The sequence below is a fragment of the Macaca thibetana genome, chromosome 16, assembly GCF_024542745.1.
Source record: "Macaca thibetana thibetana isolate TM-01 chromosome 16, ASM2454274v1, whole genome shotgun sequence".
Taxonomy (NCBI): Eukaryota; Metazoa; Chordata; class Mammalia; order Primates; family Cercopithecidae; genus Macaca; species Macaca thibetana.
Window position 1 is genome coordinate 9,377,330 of NC_065593.1, and position 24,343 is coordinate 9,401,672.

Consider the following 24,343-nt stretch of genomic DNA (forward strand, 5'->3'; position numbering starts at 1 on the left):
ACGTCGCTCGCCTACCGCCTGAGGCGCGCGCAGCCGCCCAGCTCCCGGAAGTGCGCCCGGAGCCGGCGCCGCGGGCCGAGGTGAGCGCGCGTGCGGGGCGGTCCCGGCCTCCGGCCGCTCGGGGTCAGGCCTGGCGTTATCTGCGTCCGCACCTGACTCAGCTGGGCCCCCCGGAGCTTCGGAGGGGCCAGCGGGCTCCCGCGCCCATGCGTCTGGGAGCGCGCGGGGGACGTGGCGAGTGCGGGGCCGGGGCAGCCATGGCTGGGAGTGGACCCTGGGTGCGGGGGGATGTGTGAACCCCGTCCCGGCTATGCGTTCCTGTGCCTGTGCGCCCCGCGGGACCGGAGGGTCTCTGCACTGGGACCGAAAACGGGCTCCTCCCCGCCATCTTCCCCTAAGGGCTGAAAATGAGTCTCGGGAAGAGGAAACCCGATGGGATGATGCCTGGAATCTCTCCCTCTCTTTGGGGGGGCGCATGGTGGAGAATACGTATCCGATGAGCAGCGCTGACCTGGCCTCGAACACTAAATACCAGTTCCCCTAGCTGCTTGTGACAACCAGAAAACGCCCCCACAAATCACCAGGCGTTGGCAGTTCTCCCCAAAGCAAAGGCTTTAGAGCTTCCTGGGTTTTAATCTGGCTGCCACTTGTGAGCCTCAGAGGTTCCTGATCTATACACCAGGGTAATTGTGAGAATTAGAAATACATGAGCCGAGCCTGATAATGAGCCGATACGTAGTAGGTGCTTAACAAATGGTTACTTGTATATGTAACCATGTATGTAACTACGTGTGTATATTATGCCTAGAATGCACATTTAAAAATTCATTCTGTTTGTTAAAGGTTTAATAACAGGTATGACAGATAACCGTATTTTTTTTCATAACTAATGGGGTCAGTTCTTCATGAGGTCATTGGAATATAAACTCTCTATTAAAGTATTTTAATACTCTGTAAAGTAATTTAATGTTGAATAATCGAGACATTTTTCTTACAACACTACCTGGGAGTATAATATTACTAACACAAGATTTAAGTACTTAAAGTTTTTCCAAAATGTCATTTCTCTTAAATATTATCTAAACTGCTATCTTAATTTAGGAAACAGATAAATTGGAGTAAGTTTACAGGTCGGTATCTTGCTGTGTAAAATTTTGCCACTTGTTATTTGAAACACTTGAGCCAAATAGGTTGGATTTACAAAGCAAGGGATTTTAAAAAATATATTTATTCATTTTTTAAGCTTTTACTTGAAACTGTAGGTTTACCTCTGAGCAATCCTTTAGCTGCTTTCCAGGTGGTTTGATAGGCAGTTTTCATTGTCACTCAGTATGAAAACATTTTAATTTCCTTTGTGATTTTTTTCTTTGACTATGGGTTAAGAGCTTTATTTAATAATTTACATAAATTGGGATTTTCTAGTTATTGATATCTCATTGAATTGCACTATGATCAGAGAATATATTCGAACCCAGGAAACTCTATACAAGTTTTCCATTGACCTTTCTGGTTTTTGTTTCTCTTGTGTTCCTTTTCTATCAGATATGGGGTTTTTGAGTGTTTTTTGGTATTGCTTTAATGGCTTTTTAGCAATACCGCTTTGTGTAATATTTTTAGAGCTAACTTTAAGATACCAGTCATTTGAAAATTATGCATGCAGTCTGGATGAATACTCTTTTTGCGCTTGTAATGAATGTATACTCTGCAGTTCTTGGGTCTAGTGTTTTGAAAATGTCAATTAGAGCAAGTCGGTTGATAGTGTTCAGATTTTTTGTCTTTACTGACTTTTTTTTTTTGAGACGGAGTCTCATTCTGTAGCCCAGGCTGGAGTGCAGTGGTATGATCTTGACTTACTGCAATTTCCGCCTCCCAGGTTCAGGCTGTTCTCCTGCCTTAGCCTCCTGAGTAGCTGGGATTACAGGTGCACACCACCATGCCTGACTAATTTTTGTATTTTTAGTAGAGATGGGGTTTTACCATGTTGGCCAGGCTGGTCTCGAACTCTGACCACAGATGATCCTCTGCCTCGGCCTTCCAGAGTGCTGGGATTGCAGGCGTGAGCCACCGTGCCTGGCCTGGGTTTCTTCTTTTTTTTTTTTTTGAGACGGAGTCTCGCTATGTGGCCCAGGCTGGAGTGCAGTGGTGTGATCTTGGCTCACTGCAACATCCATCCCTGGGTTTAAGCAATTCTCCTGCCTCAATCAGCCTCCCTCGTAGCTGGGATTACAGGCGTGCACCACCATGCCCAGCTAATTTTTGTATTTTTCATAGAGACGGGGTTTCGCCATGTTGGTCAGGCTGGTCTCGAACTCCTGACCTCAAGTGATCCACCCACCTTGGACTCCCAAAGCGCTGGGATTACAGGCGTGAGCCACTGCGCCCGGTCCTGGGTTTCCTTTTAAGCGAAAAATAAATTTAATGAGGACCACATAAAAAACATTTGGTATTGGATTACGGTTGACTCTTATTAAACAACACAGGGTTGAACTGCAAGGGTTCATTTATACAAGGATTTTCGTCGGCCTCTGTGACTCCTGAGACCACAAGACCAACCTTCCTTCTCCTCCTCCTGTTCCTTGTCTTCTTCAGGCTACTCAGTGTGAAGCTGATGAAGGTGACGACCTTTATGGTGATTCACTTCCACTTAGTGAATAGGAAATGTAGTTTCTCTTCCTTATAATTTTCTTTCTTTCTTTTTTTTCTTTTGTTGTTGAGACAGAGTCTCACTCTGTCACCCAGGCTGGAGTGCAGTGGCGCGATCTCAGCTCACTGCAAGCTCCGCCTCCTGGGTTCACGCCATTCTCCTGCCTCAGCCTCCCAAGTAGCTGGGACTACAGGCGCCCACCACCGCGCCCGGCTAATTTTTTGTATTTTTTTTAAGTAGAGATGGGGTTTCACCGTGTTGACCAGGATGGTCTCGATCTCCTGACCTCGTGATCCGCCCGCCTCAGCCTCCCAGAGTGCTGGGATTACAGGCGTGAGCCACCGCGCCCGGCCTCTTCGTTATAATTTTCTTAATAATATTTTCTCTAACTTACTTTTTCACAAAAATACAGTAACATGCAAAATGTATGTTAATCAACGATTTAAGGCATCAGTCAATAGGCGGCCCAGCTTTTGGGGAATCAGAAATGATATGGATTTTCTGCTGTGTGGGGGTTGGCACCCCTATCTCCTGCATTATTCAAAGGTCAACTGCAATTCTTTTGACCTCGCTCTTTCCTTTCTTGGGACTTTGAAAAGATTGGTTTTGCTTTTTTAGTTTTTAAATGATTTTCCAATGTCGGATAAATTATTTTGGTGAAACGGTAAGGATGAAGGCATTGTTTTCCACACCTTAAGAAATAAGCAGCTACAGAAAGCTAGAGTATTGTACTGATCTCTGATTAAGCCAGATCCTCAAGTGATGGGGTGTTTTTTTTTTTAATTGCTGTAATTAGTCTTACGGAGAAATGATGACCACCAAATTCTTCATAACATTTAAAGATTTACCCAAGAATCCCATATTATGATTACTTGCAAGAAAGTTAACTAGAAATAGTGGATGATCCTTTTTAAAATAACTTAATATTATTTGCCACTTAATATTTCTCTTTCTACTGTCTTAGTTGTGATCTTCTAAATTTCAATAGCATTCACATAAAATAGTGGTTATCTATGTCAACACCATAGGAGTATTCTCAAGGTAGTCTTCTCAACCCTCTTTTTTTTTTTTTTGAGACAGAGTCTCTCTCTGTCGCCCAGGCTGGAGTGTAGTGGTGCAATCTTGGCTCACTGCAAGCTCCGCCTCCCGGGTTCACGCCATTCTTCTGTCTCAGCCTCCTGCGTGGCTGAGACTACAGGCACCGACCACCATGCCCAGCTAATTTTTTGTATTTTTTTTTAGTAGAGACTGGGTTTCACCATGTTGACCAGGATGGTCTCAATCTCCTGACCTCATGATCTGCCCACCTCGGCCTCCCAAAGTGCTGGGAGTATAGGCGTGAGCCACCGCACCCGGCCTTCTTAACCCTCTTTAACCCCAAGATTGGAAGTGTCAGTTATGACACTGGTTTTTTCCATAAATTCTCAAATAGACCTATTTCAATATGGCACTCAAAAGACGTGTCTTGGAAATTTCATTACACCTTTTTGGGAAGACTTAATTTGTTTCCTTTAACCTCCTATTTATTACAGAAGCATCTAGGCATTAGCTTTTATTCCTAGGGCATTAATATCTTTTTCCAGCTTTATTTTTTAGTATGCAGATATAGAGATGAAGACGTAGAAGTGTTTTGTAGAAGAGCCGTTTACCTGGAAACCTATAGTGAAAATGCTTCATATGGTGCATTTTATTCTTCATTTTGTCTGGACATTTGAAGACCAAGAGAGAACATTATAAAATGGGCAGGGAAATGGTGGCTGTTAAGATACGGTATCAGTAGTTTGTTTTGTGGCTTCAAGTGTATAATCTTTCATAATAGAATCGTGTATCCATTGAACAATTTCAAAACCTCCATAGTTGACCCCAAGGCTTCTCGGGTAGGGCATATGAGTTTGTTCTTTCTGAAAATGTGTCCCCCTCCTCTGTATAGCACTCAATCTCATTCCCTTTTTAGTGTCCTGGTGAAGACCTAGTTCTTTCCGGAGACAATTCTGCTTCAGAGGCACTTTACTTAAGAGGACTTGCCAGGCTGGACAATGCCCGTTGACTTGGGGCAGGCCCTAGGCCTGCTGCCGTCACTGGCGAAGGCTGAGGGCTCCCAGTTCTCGGAATCAGATGCTGCCCTTCAAGAGGAACTCTCCAGCCCTGAGACCGCGCGCCAGCTTTTCAGGCAGTTCCGTTACCAGGTGATGTCTGGGCCTCATGAGACCCTGAAGCAGCTTCGGAAGCTCTGTTTCCAGTGGCTGCAGCCCGAGGTTCACACCAAAGAGCAGATCCTGGAGATCCTCATGTTGGAGCAGTTTCTGACCATCCTGCCCGGGGAGATCCAGATGTGGGTGCGGAAACAGTGTCCAGGAAGTGGAGAAGAGGCAGTGACCCTTGTGGAGAGCTTGAAGGGGGACCCGCAGAGACTGTGGCAATGGGTAAGCAGAGGGTATTATGATTGGCGAGTGAAACACAGGGCTCCTCTCTGGTCCTATCAGGTGTGTGGTCTTTTTTCTTACGACACCAAATGGGTGGGACTTTTCACTTCTCTGATTCTCTAACACCAGTAGCGTGTCCTGCAGTTCGGTTCTGAAGCTAACTCTGGAGGTTCAGGGCCCAATCCAAGACTGCTCCTGTTCTCAGATGCCAGTCACAGGTCCCAGGGGCCACCTGAACTTCTGACAAATTGGCTATAAATTCGGAGATTCCCACAATCTTCTCTTCAAGTTCCATACTTAGTTAGAATGACTTACAGAACTCAGGGAAGGATTTTACTTCCTGTTACTGACTTACTATAAAGGATACAACTCACTAACAGCCAGAGAGAAGAGCTGCGTAGAGCAAGGTGTGGGGGAAAGGGCATGGAGCTTCCATTGCCTCTCCTGGCATGCTACGTTAGTTACCAGTACCTCCCTGAGGTCACCAACCTGGAAGCTTCCTGAACCCCATGGTTTAGGGATTTTTATGGAGGCTTCACTGCTTTGGCACACTTGACGTAGTCATTTGCATTGGTGATTGACTATCTCCAGCTGCCCTCCCCTCCTCAGAAGGGGGGGGGGGGTGGGGGGGGGGGGGGAGGGGGGGGGGGGGGGGGTGGGGAGAGACTGAAAGTTCCAACCTTTTAATCTCAAGGTTGGTTCCTCTGGCAACCAGCCCCCCGCCCTGAAGCTATCTAGAAGCCTAGCATAAACTCTGGTGTGGTTGAGAAGGGCTCGTTATGAATGACAAAGCCTCTTCCTTCACCTCTGTCACTCAGGAAATTACCAGGGCTTTAGGGGACAAAGACTAACTTTGTATTTCTTGTTATACCACAGCTAGGTTCCCTCAACCTCACCTAATTCTAACACCCTGACTCTCAACACTTTTTAGCTGTCAAGGATTGAGGGTAAAGTCTCCCAGCATATTCCACCTTTAGAACGTTTGAGAAGTTATTCAAAAGTTGCCGGAGTTTTCATTGGTGGGGCATATCCCGTAGAGGCACCTTAGTGGCGTGTCTCCAAGGTCTCCCACGCCTGGTGCAGGCCTCAGCTTTTGGTGTCTTTTTGGGACATTTCTTACCCTGGTTCCTGCTGGACTAGAAATAAAAGCTGGTTTTCTCTTTCTCCACATCCTTAGAAATTGTCTTATGATCTATTGCAGAGGGTAAGCTTTGTATCTTTTAGAGATCCTTACTCTGGATTCTTCAGTAATTACTAATATATGGTCTCTAGATCAGTATCCAGGTTCTAGGACAGGACATCTTATCAGAGAAGATGGAATCTCCAAGCTGCCAGGTGGGGGAAGTGGAGCCCCATCTTGAAGTGGTGCCTCAGGAATTGGGACTTGAGAATTCTTCGGTAGGGCCTGGGGAGCTTCTGAGCCACATCGTGAAAGAGGAATCTGACACGGAAGCAGAACTAGGTGAGGATGGTGCTGTGTGGTGGTCTCTTGGGGAGATTTTGGGATTGGGATTAGTAGGCGTAAGTGAGTTGCTGCTCAGATTGGGGTATCCCTGAGAGGTTTGCCAACAGGTTAGACCTAAATAAACCGCTCTTGCTTGGAGAGTCAACGTCTGTTTTAAACTGCTTTATGACTGGGCCAGACCGTTTGGATTTTGGCTGTGAGGAAGGAGGTGGGGGAAAATACGGGTGAGACTGGAAGGTTGGAGGGAGTTGGAGTTTGTCAGAGAGATAAACAGAAGTCTTGTAATATAGATGACAGTACAGGTATTGTTCTGATTTGTGAAGATTGTTATCTGTGCCCTCTGGGGAGTGGTTAAGGCAGACATCCAGATTCTGAAAACTTCCTCTCCTTACTTCAGCCCTGGCTGCCTCCCAGCCTGCCCGACCAGAGGAAAGGCTGATCAGAGACCAGGACCTCGGAGCCTCACTGCTCCCAGCAGCACCGCAGGTGAGCTGAGGTACAAAAACGGTGAAAAGGAAACTTTTTACCTTCTATAATCTCTTCCTCCTGCCTCTTCACCCCATTCCCCACCCTGAGGAAACCCTCTGATGTGCTCTCTGTCACCATATGTTAGTTTACTTTTCCTAGAGTTTTATAAAAATAGAATCATGCCAAATGTACTCTTATCTTTGTTCTTATGCATATAGTGTATATATATTTGCTTATTTCCGTATATTCTCTCTTTTTTTTTTTTTTTTTTTGAGACAGAGTCTTGCTCTGTCGCCCAGGCTGGAGTGCAGTGGCGCAATCACGACTCACTGCAAGTTCCGCCTCCCAGGTTCACACTGTTCTCCTGCCTCAGCCTCCCGAGTAGTTGGGACTATAGGCGCCTGCTACTGCGCCTGGCTAATTTATTTATTTTTTTGTATTTTTAGTAGAGCTGGGGTTTCACCGTGTTAGCCAGGATGGTCTCGATCTCCTGACCTCATGATCTGCCCATGTATTCTCATTTTTTGAAACAATTTGATTTTGATGTGCCTTAGAGTCATTTTCACATTTCATATAATTGGGATTCATTGAGCTTCTTAGATCTGTGGGTGTATGGTTTTCACTAAACTTGGAAAATTTTTGGCCATTATTTCTAAAGCATTTTTTTTTCTGTCTCGCTTATTTCTCCTCTCCTTTAAGGACTTCGGAAATAATACCTGTGGAATGTGTATAATGATAATTATCAGAGCTCTTCAAGTTGTCCCAAGCTTACTGATTTTTTTTCTGTTTTTGAAGTCTTGGTGTTTTATTTTGGACAATTTCTATATGTCTTCAAGTTCGTTAATCTTTTCTTTTATAGTATCTCATCTGCTGTTAATCTCATCCAGCATATTTTTCATTCTGTTTTTGAAGTCTTGATGTTTCATTTAGGACGGTTTCTATTTTTATGTCTTCAAGTTCGTTAGTCTTTTCTTCTTACAGCATCTAATTTGCTGTTAATCTCTTCCAGTATATTTTTCATTTTGGATGAATGTTTCACGTCTAGAAGTTTGATTTTGGGCTTTATTATATCTTTCATGTCTATACTTAATGTGTTCACTTTTTTCTCTAGCTTCTTGAACATGTGGAATATAGTTGTATTTGTATTCATATCCTTACCTACTGATTACTACCTGTATTGGGTCTGGGCCAGTTTTGATCAAATGATTATTCTCATTATGAGATGTGTTTTCCTGCTTCTGTGTGTGCCTGGTAATCTTTGTCTTTTTTGTTTGTTTGTTTGTTTGTTTTGAGACAGGGTTTTACTTTTTCACCCACGTTGGAGTGCAGTGGTGTGGTCATAGCTTACTGCAGCCTTGACGTCCTGGGCTCAAGCCATCCTCCTGCCTCAGCCTCCTGAGTAGCTAGAACTACAGACATGTGCCACAATGCTTGGCTAATTTTTAAATTTTTTTGTGTCTTACTATGTTGCCCATGCCTGGTAATCTTTGATTGGGTATCAGACATTGGTCGGGTGCTGTATATTTTTGTATTACTGTAAATGTTCTTGAACTTTGCTATGGGATGCAGTTATTTGAACACGGTTGGTTGGTTATATGGCACCAGAGAAACATTTAGTCTAGTATTATTTTTTCCATGCTAAGGCACTTCCCTTCTGAGTATTCTGAGTAATCTGATGCCCCTTCATATACCAGGTTTTCCACTCTGCCTGGTGGGAGTACAAACTGTTTCCAGCACTGTGTGAGCTCAGGGGATTGTTCCCTCTGATTCTTTTGGGTGGTTATTTCCCAGACTTTGGGGGTACGCTCTGTAGATCTCTGGAGCTTTCTCTTTGTGCAGCTTCCTCCTCTGATTTCTCTGCCCTGTCCATTCTAAGCACCTTGGCATTTCCAGACTCTGAGCTCCTTCTGCTCAACTCAGGGAGGCTGCCTGGCTCAGCCTGGGTTTCCCTTCCTGTGCTGCTGCCTGGATCCTCTGTCTAGGCAGTACGTTTGGATAACTAGCGCTCACTGAATTTGTTTTCCCACTTCCAGGGATCTTGTTCTGCTGTGCTTGGGTAATGTGCAGTGTCTGAAAACGATTGTTTCACACATTTTGTCCCATTTTTAGTTGTTTCAGGCAGAAGGTACATTCAGCAATTCCTAATACTTCATTTTCGCTGTACATAGAAGTCGCTGGGACAGATTTATGTTGATATGTAGTTAACAATTTTGAAAAGTTGAATTTTGTAAAAATATTTTTTTTTTCACGAGCCTATATACCTTCATTAAAACATCATTTACAACGTCGAGGGAACTCCTCCTGGGACTTGCCTTGCAGTCTACTGTAGAGCGAAGATGAAAATAGAGACTGCAGGAGGTGGTGCTTAATGCTGTGTTTCAGACCAGGGTCTGAGCTTCGGCTCTCCAGGCTCAGAGATACAAAAACTAGAGAATATCCGTTTCATAGTTTACTCTGGGGGAACGTGGATGGGGAAGTGGCAGGGGAGAGACATATCTTTTTAGTGAACCAAATGCACCCTCCTGCCTGCTTTCAAGGTGTCCAGAAACCAAATTGTGAAGCAAGACATTGCTTGGTGAGAAAGATTTGGGTGTTCTGTGGAATATGTCAACCAGGCTTGGAGGATTATTGTTTCTGCAGTATGTACAGAGTATTCTCACCTGTTCTGGATAACTTAAAGTCAGAAGATTTAAAATGCTCATCAGCACCAATTTGTGTTTTACAACTGTATTTACATATACATGTGTCTGTATTTCCCTACCTTCAGAAGATAACTAGTTAGCAACCATTTAAGTTAAACGAACAAAATTCATCCCTACCCAATCTGAATATCCCCTCCAAACTAACAGCAGTTATTTGCATCAGGAAGATTTTGATATTTAATGAAATCCTTTGGAAGCAAAAGGAATTTTTAAATTAATCACTCCCTCTAATCTCAAGTGAGGAACTTCATAAATAATGCCAGAATGATGATATGGTATTACTCCCAGTACACAGTAGTTATTTCATTAGTAGAAACCATGACTCAGTTGGAACCTTACATAGTACTCCAGCAATGCATTTACTCACCTTCCTCTGTTTTCAAACTTAAAGGAAAGGAACAGCGTGTAAGTAACTCAGTGCAAGTCAGTTGTAATATCTTATAAACCCACAAGATGGTGCCAGTTCCACACAAAAATAGAGAGAGTTTTCCCATCAAATCCCACACTTCTGTCTTTCAGGAGAGAGAGTTAGGTTTTTCCATCTCTTCTAAATATGAGAAAAAGGCAAGCTGGCTGCCATTGGTGTCTTGCCTCTTCAGTAGGAGGTTTTATTTGAATGCACCCAGCTTCTTGGCAGTTCCTTGCGTAAATCTGTGTCTTTAAGCTGGAGGTACCCTGTCAGTGCTCCTGAAGCAACTTCCCTGGTTTTTGAATGAGCTGACTTTGACCCCTGGGGGTTTTGGTGGCTGTATCCTTTTCTGCCTTGTCCTCTTCTTGGTGGTTACTGTGTTCATGGAGTAGATCCTGCGTCAGCAAGCCAGGCAGCCAGGCAGATGCTACTGTGCTTGGCATGTACGTCCTTTCCTCTGCTGGCACTGAAGCCAGGGTCCCTGTGTTCTGACTACAAAGACTGAGAATTCCTATATTCAGCTCAAAAAGTGTTTGCTCAAGTGATTATTTTCAGGAGGTTGTTAAAATAGCTGCATTCACAGGAGATTAACAGAATAAGCTGCTAGCTGTTTATACTTTAAACATTAAAAATATTTTAAATTTAAATTCACATGAAAAATGTGGTGATAGTTAATAGTTGACTATGTAATTAGGTATATTGAGGTCACTTTTCAGCTTCCTATCCTTCCCACCCAAAAAAGTCCAAACCCTCTTTCGTTTGTTTGTTTGGCTTAGCACCTGCTAATTAAACACTTTTTGGTATCTCCTTTCTCCTTGAGCCATTTCCACTTCTCTTTGATGTGCTGGGGGCAGACTTGACTTAGGACTGAGAATGTATTAGTCCGTTTTCACACTGCTGATAAAGACATACCTGAGACTGGGCAATTTACAAAAGAAAGAGGTTTAATTGGACTTACAATTCCATATGGCTGGGGAGGCCTCACAATCATGGTGGAAGGCAAGGAGGAGCAAGTCACATCTTTCGAGGATGGTGGCAGGCAAAGAGAGAGCGCGTGCAGGCAAACTCCGGTTTTTAAAGCCATGAGATGTTATGTTATTCACTATCACGAGAACAGCACAGGAAAGAACCGCCCACCTGGTTCAGTTATCTCCCACCAGGTCCCTCTCAAAATACATGGGAATTATGGGAGCTACAAGATGAGATTTGGGTGGGGACACAGAGCCAAACCATATCAGAGAGTGCCTTCCCCGAATAGTATATTGTATACAGTAGGAGGATGACTTTGTAATTCCTCTCCTCATTTCTGTTCCCTGAAGCCTGGCTATTCATGTCTATCAACTTTGGGGTTTCTGAAAGTGTGCAGAATCCGTTAATTCTCTCTGCAGACCCTTTGGGTGATTCTGGGAGACTGCATGTCATAGTAATAATATATATGATCTACTGAGGACCTATTTGCTAAGGGCTCTATTTCACCTCAGCAACATATATCGAGTGGCTCTTCTGTTTTGGGCAGGCTCTTGGGACCTGGGAAGGTATAAGAGTAGGACAGAGTCCTTTCCTCATGGAGCTTACGTTGCTAGTAGAGGCAGCAGTTAATCAAATACTTACATGTGTGCATATACATATGTACAAACACATAAATATTTAATAAACAGATAAATGCTGTGAATAAAAAAAAGTACAGTGTGCTATGAAATTAGGTGACACTTGCATTATTTATCTCAAACCTCCCAACACTTTTGTGAGTTCAGTGCCATCATTAGGTGAGGCCTGAAACTCTGGAAGGTTAAGTAACTTGCTCAAGGTCACACAGCTAGAAAGTGGCAAGGTTGGGACTTAAAACTCAGTATGTCTGACTCCAAAAAAAATGGGTTGCTAATCCCTCTGCTATACAGTCTGAGTTTGTAACAGTCAGCTTCTTGGTGGAAGACTGAAATTTGAATTCACGAAAGCAGACCCTAACTGTATGGTATTCCCAGTTTTGAGTCTCCAGTCTGTCGTTTCATAGGAAAAGCAGGGCTTCTTTTGGAGATTGTGGTGGGACAGCTTGCTCCAGAGAACCCACCAGTTTTCCACTATCTGGCAAGAAAACTGATTTAATGTTAGACTCTAAATGCAGAACTATAAGAGATTTCAAGTATGGTTATAACCTCTCTCTCTTCTCTGAATATACCAATCTTTGTTTCAGGGTAAAGCTTACAATGCAGTTGACTCTAACTACATTTTACTGATTTGCACTTGCTTTTCCAACAGATTCCTTTTTAACTTCTTTCTTTTACTTTTTGAATTTCCTGATTTTAATTAAATAGTGGGACTATCAGGCTATTTCTCTTCAAAGACCTCTAGTACAAGCACTTGAGTTAAAAAACAAACAAATAGTACCAGCCGGGCGAGGTGGCTCACACCTGTAATCCCAGCACTTTAGGAGGCCAAGGCAGGCGGATCACGAGGTCAGGAGATTGAGACCATCCATCCTGACAGTGAAACCCCCTCTGTATTAAAAATACAAAAATTAGCCAGGCGTGGTGGCGTGTGCCTGTAGTCCCAGCTTACTCGGGAAGCTGAGGCAGAGAATCACTTGAACCTGGAAGGTGGAGGTTGCAGTGAGCAGAGATCGCTCCACTGCGCTCCAGCCTGGGCGACAGAACAAGATTCCATCTAAAAAAAAAAAAAAATAGTATGGAAAAGGCTCCTGCCCTCTATATTCTCCACTTTTAAATAATTCAGCTGAAAAAGTGCAGAATGTAAAGCCTAGATGTTTTCTCACCAAGGAAAGAAACACTGATATAGGGACTGTTGTTTTCCCTTTGGCCTCTTTGTCCCTTGAACCACTCTGCTGGGATTTCTCAGGTCTTGGGATGGCCATGATCCTATGGCACGTTTCTTTCTTCTCAGCTTTCCTTTAGGCCGGGAAGGCAGGTTCAAACACCTTCATTGGAGTCATGGTATTGTATTTTTTTTTTTCCCCAGGAACAGTGGAGACACCTGGATTCCACTCAAAAGGAGCAATACTGGGATCTCATGCTGGAGACCTATGGGAAAATGGTCTCAGGAGGTGAGGGCGTGGGTTAGCCTGATGGAAGGAGGTGGAAGGACTGGAAAACTGTGAGGCATTTTCCATGCACTCATAGAGAGACGTCTGCTGAACGTAAAATTGCCAGGTGAAGGAAATCATTAGGGACACAGTTGGGAACTGGGGCAAGTTGGAGATAGCAGAATTACAGTAAGAACTTCCTTGTATTGAAAGTATTCAGTGTGCCAGGAACTGTTTGTGGGTACATTGCACGGAGTAACTTCTTTAATCTATGAAATTGATGATGGTATTCTCATTTTAAACCTGATGAAAGTGAGTGTCAGATCAAATACTTACCCACTGCCACGTAACTCATAAGTGGGCTGAGTCATGACGGAACTTTAGTTGTGGCTGACTCTGAGTCCACGCTCTTTTCTACTAAGCCACACTTGTCAGCCAACCATTGGTGGGATCCCAGTCATGATGCTCACACCAGCCTGCCAGGTAGTCTACAGACCTTTCTGTCCACCTCCTTAGACTCTTGTTTTCGTGGCCTTTACCATCAGTCAAGGTCATCCTGTGAGTACTGGTGTCTTACAAGCTCCACACGCTGTTCTAAGGTGAATTTCTGCAAGCGTCCAGAGCCTTCATATTGTCTCTAATGCGTAGGGTACTCCTTTGAAAGACACAGCTTCAGCTCCCAGTCTTCCCCATTCATCCAGGCCCACCATACATCTTTCTCTCTATAGCAGGCATTTCCCATTCCAAACCTGACCTGACTAATTCAATAGAATATGGGGAAGAGCTGGCAGGACTGTACCTTCATGTCAATGAGAAGGTCCCAAGACCCACCTGCATAGGTGAGTAATCGTTCATTGGTCTGGAATCATTTCTGACTGCCTCTCATGAAATTGGAGGTGACTGGGGAGGTGGTGAAGGAGGTCGGGGGAGATGGAATATTCTATTACGTTGGTTGTAAGTAGCCATGATCTGATTGGTTTGATTCGACTATTGAGATTGAGTCTATTTATCTCTGGCTATAGGGCTGCTGACACACATTTAACCATGGAAGGAAGACCACACATCAGACCTGTTGCCTTTAATCTTTTCTGTTGTTTTAGCTTTTTTTCTCAGAAAGAATTAAGATTCACACAAATTGAGACCAATACAAATAGAGTAGAATTTCATTGAAAAGGATTATGTAGCAGCCTAGCAAGAAGTTAGAGTATCTAGACATAAAACAAACAGGAAAAAGTTTTATCTAATCCCTGTGCACCTCACATTTTTAAAACAGCAACATCAACAAATACTTCATATAAATAATTTATTTAAGACTAGGGAAGAAGAAATCTGAACTTGTTCTCTTGTAAAATAGCAGTCATTCTTTGCTTTCTACACTTTTTCTAAAACACTGAAGTGATGTAAAACCTAGCTGTGAAACCTCCCCCCCTCCCCACACATACACACACTTACATACACAGTAAATCCCAGCACCTTAGAGGAAGAAGAGGACCAAGGATGGGAATGGTAGGGCAAGACATTCTTTCTCCCCAGTGGCATCTAATTAATTATTTTCTTTTGCTAGTATACCACAGAGAGAGCGATCATTAGCTGAGATATTTGATTTTAATTTTATGCAACATATTTATCACGCTATTTCACAAGGATTTCTTCTGGAACAGTATTTTTCAAACTGCATTGCATAACCAGTTAGTGAGTTGTGAAATCATATGGTAGAGTTACAACCAGCGTTAAAAACAAACAAACAAAAAAAACAAACAATAAGATTGAAGAGGAAATATCAGATGTAGGGGTGGGTAATATTTCAGGAAATACTTGTTTAAAATATGTGTGTGTGTACTGTGTTTCAATATAAATATATTGATTACTGCCTTATCTTGGGCAGCTGTAACAAGATACCATAGATAAAGTTGCTTAAACAACCAACATTTATTTCTCACATTTCTGGAGGCTGGGAAGTCCAAGATCAGGGTGCTAGCATGGTTTGCTGACCTCGCTTTTCTTGCTGTGTCATCACAGAGCAGAGAGGGGGGTTGGGGAGAGGAGACAGGGAGAGGCAGGGAGAGACTGGGAGAGGGGGAGGTGAGAGAGAGGGAGAAGGGGAGACAGGAAACTAATCCCATCATGAGGACTCCACCCTTAGAACCTCATCTAGACCTAATCCCTCCCAAAGGCCCCAGGCCCCACCTCCAAATACCATCATATTAGGGGCTAGGGCTTCAACATAAGAATTTTGGGGGATCACAGTTTAGTCTGTAGAACTTATTGTGGGTTGTAGTTAGAGAAGGTTGAAAATATTGCTTTGGAGGTTGTCGCAGTAGGATTTTTTTTATAGACTATTTTTTAGGGCAGTTTTGGGTTCATAGTAGAATTGAATGGAAGCTACAGAGATTTCCCATATAGCTCCTAGTAGTCTGATCTTATTTGCGATATATAGCTCACTATATTCCTACTCATTTTGTTTGTTTGTTTTTCCCTCATCCCACCTCTGCTGACATGGTCCCATTAGATACTGCCTGTAACTAGATGTGAGGAGTCTATAAGGGTCATCCCGCCTTGATAGGCAAAAAAAAAAAAAAAAAAAAAAAACTATTATAGGTTCCTGTCTCTACTAAAAATGCAATATATATATACATATATATGTGTGTGTGTGTGTATGTGTGTGTGTGTATATATATTTATAGCTGGGCATGGTGGTGGGCACCTGTAATACCAGCTACTTGGGAGGCTGAGGCAGGAGAATTCGCTTGAACCTGAGAGGCGGAGGTTGCAGTGAGCCGAGACCACACCATTGCACTCCAGCCTGGGCAACAAGAATGAAACTTCGTCTCAAAAAAAAAAAAAAAAAAAACGAAGGATATGTGGAAAGAGGTTTAGGACGATGAATCTGGCAGCAACGTGTAGGACAGATAGGAAGGGAACACTTGGAGGAAAGAAGTCTGCAGGAAGTCAGTGCGGGAGTCCGGCTGTCTGGGGAAGAGACCTGGAATAATTGTGGAAGTCACAGTAACCAGATGGGAAAGGCATGGTTTGAAAAATACAACAGTGTGCTAGTTTACCAGATCTGGACTCAGATCAGGGGCAAAAATCAATGTCGAGAGTGAATATGCTGTTATAGTTGACCGTATGGAAGAACAGCTCCTAGTCAAAACAGGCCAGCAGGGGGCAGTCTCAAAAAGTCATCTACTTCCCCTTCTAATCAAAATCCAAAGGATTAAAGTTTTTAAAGTAGTTATCTGGAAAAATATAACATGCAAGAATAGTTTTAAAAAAAGTTTTGAAAGAAGAATGTTTCATGAATGCTAGATCTGAAAATATTGTCTTGTATTATAAAGGTAAAAATCATTAAAATAGTGTGATGCTGATATAAAAGTAGATGCACAGATCAATGGAACAGAAAAGGGAGCATAGAAAGAGATGCTGGTCTGTATAAGAATTTAGCATGATCAGGCCAGCGCGGTGGCTCATGCCTGTAATCCCAGCACTTTGGGAGGCTGAGGCAGGCGGATCATTTGAGGTCAGGAGTTTGAGACCAGCCTAGCCGACATGGTGAAACCCCATCTAACTACACTACAAAAATTAGCCGGGCATGGTGGTGGGCACCTGTAATCCCAGCTACTTAGGAGGCTGAGGCAAGAGAATTGCTGGAGCCTGGGAGGCAGAGGTTGCAGTGAGCCGAGATCACGCCACTGCACTCCAGCCTGGGTGACAAAGCAAAACTCCATCTCAAAAAAACAACAAGAAACAGTTTTCATGAACATGACAGATAAATGCTTATTTTTGTTAATATAGAAAGAGTTAAAGTTGATACGAAAAATGTACTTTCCCAGTAAAATATGGGCAGTAGTCTTCGAGTATGAAAAATAGCTCATGAATGTGATAAAGATTCATCCTTTCATAACTTAAGAATTAAAATTTAAAACAATGAAAAACCATTTTTCATCCGTCTAAATGGCATGTTTAAAAATATTCAATATTTAAGTATTGAATACCTACTTCCCCCTCTGCCCAATTTCACATATGAGAGGATGGCAGAGTTGTTCTGGAAGTTGGGTTACCAGTAGGTGTAAGAGCCTTAATATTTATGCCTGTTGACACAGTAATTCCACTTTGAGAAATTCCTTTGAGGTATTGATGAGAAATGTGGGCAAAAACTTATGAAGAAAAATGCTGATCACAGCATTATTTATTGTAGCAAAAACACAATAAGCAAATTAGATTTTCATGGTAGGGGAACAAATTATGTGTTTATTATGGCATCTTCTTGATGGGCCATTACTCACCTCTTTAAAATGATATTTATAAAGGCTTTTTTAAAGACAAGAGAAAGTACCTTTGCCATTGGAGAGGAATATATTCTAAGGCTTTTATTTTATTTTATTTTTTATTTTATTTTATTTTTAGATTCAGGGACATTCTAAGGCTTTTTGACTTCACAAGTTCAGATCTAGCTCTCTAGAAGATGCCTAGATCCCTGGCAGACAATTGAAAAGACACTAATGTATGAAAGAGAAAGGTAAATGGCATGTTTAGATCTTTAGTTAGAGATCTTTAGAAAGAGAAAGAGATCTTTAGAAAGAGAAAGGTAAATGGCATCTTTAGATCTATATAGTTAAAATCATGTATAAAAGTTGAAAATCCTACCATCAAAATAAAAATTTTCTATATGCATCATTAAGTAGTATAACCAAAAACCCAAGTTATGGTGAGAAAAACAAACTTCCAGTTGCTAGTGTGATTTAATAAAGCACATGTAAATACTAGATTCAAGCACAGATCAAGGGATTCACTTTTATAGTACAACCTTGCTGCACTGCAACTGTGGTAAAATGACACGTGCATTTCACAAATTCTGGGCGTCTTTTGAATGGGAGAGGGAGACTCCATATTACATTGATTAATGCCACCATTCACAATTAAATACTACATAGCTGGATATGGAACGATATGTACAATATGACACAAATTATGTCAGAAAATAGCATATACCTACATACATATAGATTAAATTAAAAAGACTGAAAGGAAATGTATACTCATAGTTGTCATCTCTGGGTGGTAAGATTGAGGCGGATTTGGTTTTCTTCTGTATATATTTCTCTCTCGAGTTTTATTTTTAAGTTACCATATTTATCTTTTATACATAATCAGATAAAAATCATTTTAAAAGCAGTAGTTGCCTATAATACTGGACTTTTCCTGGACCTTAAGAAATACATGTGGCTTTATTTATGGAGTGATCACTTTATGAGCGCTCCTGTGTCGTTTAAAAATCCTCAGCTCCAGCTGGGCGCGGTGGCTCAAGCCTGTAATCCCAGCACTTTGGGAGGCTGAGACGGGCGGATCACAAGGTCAGGAGATCGAGACCATCCTGGCTAACACGGTGAAACCCCGTCTCTACTAAAAAATACAAAAAGCTAGCTGGGTGAGGTGGCGGGCGCCTGTAGTCCCAGCTACTCGGGAGGCTGAGGCAGGAGAATGGCGTGAACCCGGGAGGCGGAGCTTGCAGTGAGCTGAGATCCGGCCACTGCACTCCAGCCCGGGTGACAGAGCGAGACTCTGTCTCAAAAAAATAAAAAAAATAAAAAAAATTAAAAAAATAAAAAAATAAAAAAATATCCTCAGCTCCAGAGCCGAACCATTTAGCCTTGAACCCAGGACAGGGGAAGTGAGTTTGAGCATTCAGGCATATGGTAGTTTTCTTCCTCACTTACTAATGCCCTTAAAAAAAAAAAAAAGAGGCCAAGCGCGGTTGGCTCACACCTGTAATCCCAGCACTTTGGGAGGCCGAGGCATGTGGATCATGAGGTCAGGAGATCAACACCATCCTGGCTAACACAGTGAAACCCCGTCTCTACTAAAAATACAAAAAATTAGCCGGGCGTGGTAGTAGGTGCCTGTAGTCCCAGCTACTCGGGAGGCTGAGGCAGGAGAATGGCGTGAACCCAGGAGACGGAGTTTGCAGTGAGCCGAGATCGCACCACTGCACTCCAGCCTGGGTGACAGAGCGAGACACCATCTCAAAAAAAAAAAAAAAAAATGAATGTTTTATGATGACCTTCTCTTTGACATTGAGTTAGTAAACAGGGCACAGCACTTGAACCATTTCAAATCTTCTTTCTTCTTTTAGGAGACAGACAAGAGAATGACAAGGAGAACCTAAACTTGGAGAATCACAGGGACCAGGAGCTCCTGCATGCTTCCTGTCAAGCCTCAGGAGAGGTTCCTTCTCAGGCTTCCTTGAGGGGCTTCTTCAGTGAGGATGAGCCAGGATGCTTTGGAGAAGGAGAGAATCTCCCTGAGGCTTTGCAAAACATTCAGGATGAGGGAACAGGGGAGCAGCTCTCTCCTCCAGAAAGGATTTCTGAGAAACAACTAGGTCAGCATTTGCCTAATCCTCATTCAGGAGAAATGTCCACTATGTGGCTTGAGGAGAAGAGAGAGACCTCCCAGAAGGGGCAGCCAAGGGCCCCCATGGCCCAGAAGCTCCCCACCTGCAGGGAGTGTGGGAAGACCTTTTATAGGAATTCTCAGCTTGTTTTTCACCAAAGAACTCACAACGGAGAGACATACTTTCAGTGCACCATCTGCAAAAAAGCCTTTCTGCGGAGTTCAGACTTTGTGAAGCATCAGAGAACTCACACAGGAGAGAAGCCCTGTAAATGTGATTACTGTGGGAAAGGCTTTAGTGACTTCTCAGGATTGCGCCACCATGAGAAAATCCACACGGGCGAGAAACCCTATAAATGTCCCATCTGTGAGAAAAGTTTCATTCAGAGATCAAACTTCAATAGACATCAGAGGGTTCACACAGGAGAGAAGCCTTATAAATGTTCGCACTGTGGGAAGAGTTTCAGCTGGAGGTCGAGCTTTGACAAACATCAAAGATCCCACTTAGGAAAGAAGCCCTTTAAGTAGCCAGTAACCAAACCCTCTTTCCCCATTTCTGTCTCCCAGCCCGTTAAAAATATACTCAGCTCCATCAAGAGGAACTGTGTCTCGGAGAGGATACCCCTGTTCATCTCCTCTTTTCATGGATTGGAGAGGCGAGAATCTGGACATGGCTTTGGACTTGGAGGATATCTTGGATTTCACAATGGCTTAAATTCTTGATTCTGCCTCAGGAGAAAGAATAGTCTTCATGTTTCCACTCATCCTTCCTTTGGACCCACTGGGGAAAAAGTCTAAACTGGAGATCCAGTTTTAGAAGTGCTTTCTGGGAAGCATTTAATGGGATTAGCTGTAGTCACTGCTTATGGGAAGAACCTCAGATGAGCCCCTTACAATGGGTTCTAGAGCAGGTCTTCTGTTCCAGAAGGGGAGAAGAGGAGAAGCATAGAGGGCCAGTGAGCTCACGTGCGTTCTTTGTCATCGGGGCGAAAAACTCACTTCAAGCGTTCCTTGTTTGAAATAAACTTAGAGTCACTTTCTATCTTACTTGTTTGAAGTGTTCACTGTGTGTTTGACTGTATTTCAAAGCACATGATTTCATAGAAGACCCTAGGCAGTTGAGCTCCAAAGTCAGCCCCTATAAACCTATCCAGTTCATGATGTAGCAGAACAGTAATAGGAAAGTCCTAGGCTGATGTTCAGATGATGAGAGCTTGGCCAGGGCTTGTCTCAGCTAAGTTTGTTTTTCGTGTCCTCTTTCTGAGCCAACCTTCCACTTGATCTCTTGCCTCAAGCCACCTCTCTTCCTCCTGGCATCTCACATGGGCTATCATTTTTGCCAAAATGTGTTCTATGCTTTAAAATTACCTTTGTTTTAATCTCATTTTGTCTGTGAGTGTTAGGAAGAAATCAATAGTATTGATCTAGTTTATAATACTGTCTAGCGGTTTATTAACACATGTATCTAAACTGTCCAATTGTCCTTGTCGCCACAAGTTACATGCCTCAAAGTGTCCTGCTTGTATAATGAGACTTCCCCCTCCCACCGTCTTCCACTTCCTTCTTTTTGCCTGAATTTTTTTTTTTGAAGACAGAGTCTTGCTCTGTTGCCAGGCTGGAGGGCAGTGGTACAGTGGTGCGATCTCGGCTCACTGCAACCTCTGACTCCCTGGTTCAAGCAATTCTCCTGCTTCAGCCTCCCGAGTAGCTGGGATTACAGGCACGCACCACCAAACCCAGCTAATTTTTGTATTAGTAGAGACGGGGTTTTACCATGTTGGCCAGGATGGTCTCGATCTCCTGACCTCGCGATCTGCCCATCTCGGCCTCCCAAAGTGCTGGGATTACAGACGTGAGCCACCATGTCCGGCCTGCCTGATCTTACTATACTACTATGAGTGAGGCTCAGGAAGGATGATGCTAATGTGGACAGAGTTATCTCTCTGAAAACAGATTAGCCTATAGTCAGGAAACTGCAAGTGCATTACTCGTTGATGGGAGAGGAGGACAACACCCAAGCTGGAGTTCCGGGCTTCCAGGAGTAAAATTTATTAACTCCCTTGTATCATGAAGATGAGAAGGCCCCACTTAGGGGGTGCAGGAACCGCAAGGAAGCAAGCAGGAAAATCATAGAGGAATTAGCATTAGAGTCCATATTCTGTATAGCAGAGATTTATAGCATGGTGGGATTTGAGGTTTTAAATCCTCAGTTCTCAAACTGTGGCCTCCAGACCCACAGCATTGGCAGTTTGTTTAAACTTACTGAATCAGAAATACTGAAGGGTGGGTTCCAGCAATCTCTGTTTTAACAAGCCCTCCAGGGGATTCTGATGCCTGTTGAAGTTTAAGAACCACTGTTCAAAACAGTAATCAAAACATTAAGTTTCTGCAAGGTTAGGGGGAATCGTCACAGAAGGAGTACTGGGTCCTCCCATACTTTTCTTACCAAACAAGCTGCCTCATAGAGCTTTTTAAAACTCATCAAAACTGTGGAACCCATTGGACTTCCAGTGAAAATTTGTTCCACAGAGGTAAAGCTTTAGAATGGCCAGGCGCGGTGGCTCACGCCTGTAATCCCAGCACTTTGGGAGGCTGAGGTGGGTGGATCACCTGAGGTCAGGAGTTCGAGATCAGCCTGACTAACATGGTGGAACCCCATTTCTACTAAAAATATAAAAATTAGCCAGGCGTGGTGGCGGGCGCCTGTAATCCCAGCTAGTCAGGAGGCTGAGGCAGGAGAATCGCTTGAACCCGGGAGGCAGAGGTTGCAGTGAGCTGAGATCACGCCAGTGCCACTCCAGCCTGGGTGACAGAGCGAGACTCCATCTGGAAAATAAAAAAAAAGGCTTTAGAATAAATGTTTCTTCTTGGCTTCCTCTTAAATGATCTAAAGGATGATGGAGATACTTCCTGTTTGCTTGTTCACACTGTATCCACAACAAATAGTAGGTGTTAGATTAAAATGTATTGAGTGGATGCATGAATTAATGAAGGATAAATATCAGTATACACATCCCTTATCCTCTACAGCAGGGATCAGCAAAATATGGCCCATTGCTTGTTTTTGTAAATAAAGTTTGTTAGAATGCAATCACACCCCTTCATTTACTCATCGTTTATGGTTGCTGTTGGGCTACCATGGCAAAGTTGCAAAGTTCAAACAGAGGCATGGTAAATCGTAAAGTATTCACGAACTGGCTCTTTATGGAAAAATTTTGGTGACCCCTGCCCCAGGGTAGTGATTCTCAAACTATAGTGTGCGTACAGATTTTCCAGAGAGATTGTTAAAATGGAGATTCTGGTTCATGGGTGATGCCAGTACCACTGGTCAAGGACTGCGTGGGGTGGCCTGGAAAAAGAGCACCTGGGAGAGTGTTGTGTAATAAGGTCAGGGCCCAGGTGTTTGTGGCTTATTTCTCTTGGTTGCTACATGATCATTTATGACTCAGCAGCTCTCAAATCCTAGGCCAGACACAGTGGAAGAGTAAATCATTTTATTAAGAAAGGTTTAGCATCATGAAATTATCCTCCTTTGGTTCCTGGGCCCATATTCCTCCAGCTCAACCTCACTTTAGGCACACCTCTCCAAGTTCCCTAGAGGAATTCTACAGAATTGTGAGTGCTCATGGTTTCTTATCTTTCTAAGTGTCTGTGGTCACCCTTCACCCACCTGTCCCTCTGGGCAGCCTCCAAGCCCAGCCTTTTTATTTTCTCGGTGGCTCTGCAGGAAGCTAAATCTGGAGAAGCAAGGCTACTCCAGCCAGAACCCACTTGGATGGGTTTTCCTTAGTCTTCAGGTTGAAAGTCCACACGTAGGTGGGTCCCCGCTGACTGGTCTTGTACACAGGACAGGAATAGACACTGCGGCAGTCCTGCTTATCTGCAGGAATGGCCTTGATGAACATCACAGGCATAGGGGGCGTCAGATCCTTCAGCTTTGCCTCTGTAATGATCCCAGCCTGAGGATAAAACATGAGAAGAGACACCTGAGATCAGACCCAGAGCCCAGCCAACCAGCCTTGCTCTTGTCAGCAGATCCAAGGGAGGAAAGACTGGGTTGGCATGGCTGCCTTTATGCCTGCCCCCTTCCAGGTTTTCTCAGCAGCCTGTGATGGAATGCATCTGATATGTAGAAACACGTTTCTATTTTTCTCAGCCTAAATCAGGTGAAGCAGAGTTCCAAAAGCTATTATTTATCATATACAAATGAATCCCTTTGGAGCTTGATTCTCCCCTAGTTTGTTTTTCCATTAATTCATTTCACAAGCTTATCGAATGTGTATATTTGTCAGATGTCAGGCTACGTGCTGGGGATTTAAAGATGACTAAGACACAGTTTCTGCCAGCAAATGCTTTAGCTTTTAAGGCTTTTGTTATGTCCTGTTTCTGTTTCATATGCAACCTCCTCCATCCTCTAGAGTAGAGAGAGCTACATTCTATCTTTACTCGTGTAATGTGGACCTGACTCTTCTGTAGCTTTCCAGATGAGGCCTCCGTATGATTTTCTGAGCTATTTCAATACAGCTGTACGAGCAATTTTTCCTACTAGTCCCGAGAAATGTTCTGCGGAGCCAAAGTCTCCCTTGGTCAAATAAATTTGGGAAGTGGTGCTTACCATACTCTGGACTTGACATTTTACAACATACACTACCACACTGAAGACAAGAAGTCCTAGGAATAAAGAAAACAGTTTATTTAACCTGATGTTTCCCAAACTTATTTGACCACAGAACCTTTCTCTTTGCAACCTGTTCATTTCCCATGGCACTAGTGCTTTATGGAACGTACTCTGGGAAATGCTGATT

At 43.3% G+C, this 24,343-nt stretch overlaps 2 protein-coding genes across 6 annotated transcripts in view; one reads left to right on the forward strand and one right to left on the reverse strand.

Moving 5' to 3' along the window:
• ZNF18 (zinc finger protein 18) lies at positions 1-20,585 on the forward strand. Of its 3 annotated transcripts, XM_050764997.1 has the most exons (8): positions 278-683; positions 2,481-2,614; positions 4,599-5,067; positions 6,340-6,529; positions 6,930-7,018; positions 13,085-13,169; positions 13,877-13,987; positions 19,279-20,585. In XM_050764997.1, exons 3-8 carry the CDS (start codon positions 4,681-4,683, stop codon positions 20,064-20,066), a joined length of 1,650 nt encoding a protein of 549 aa, XP_050620954.1. In that variant the 5' UTR covers positions 278-683; positions 2,481-2,614; positions 4,599-4,680; the 3' UTR covers positions 20,067-20,585. The 3 variants fall into 3 exon arrangements, with proteins under 3 accessions (XP_050620953.1, XP_050620955.1, XP_050620954.1); XM_050764996.1 differs by lacking the exons at positions 278-683; positions 2,481-2,614 and adding an exon at positions 1-80; XM_050764998.1 differs by lacking the exons at positions 278-683; positions 2,481-2,614 and adding an exon at positions 1-80 and having other exon boundaries at positions 13,880-13,987.
• The window catches only part of DNAH9 (dynein axonemal heavy chain 9), a 378,056-nt gene continuing 374,266 nt past the window's right edge, over positions 20,554-24,343 (reverse strand). For all 3 annotated transcript variants that reach the window (XM_050764993.1, XM_050764994.1, XM_050764995.1), the window contains one exon: positions 20,554-23,497. In XM_050764993.1, coding sequence (XP_050620950.1) covers positions 23,270-23,497 — 228 coding nt within the window. In that variant the 3' untranslated portion in view covers positions 20,554-23,269. The remainder of the gene's footprint in view (positions 23,498-24,343) is intronic.

Excerpts from the sequence above, each read along its gene's own strand:
- ZNF18 (XM_050764996.1), top strand. The coding sequence starts at position 4,681 with ATGCCCGTTGACTTGGGGCAGGCCCTAGGCCTGCTGCCGTCACTGGCG. Across the intron at positions 5,068-6,339 it reads CGCAGAGACTGTGGCAATGG|ATCAGTATCCAGGTTCTAGG; the intron begins GTAAGCAGAGGG and ends TATGGTCTCTAG. Across the intron at positions 6,530-6,929 it reads TGACACGGAAGCAGAACTAG|CCCTGGCTGCCTCCCAGCCT; the intron begins GTGAGGATGGTG and ends TCCTTACTTCAG.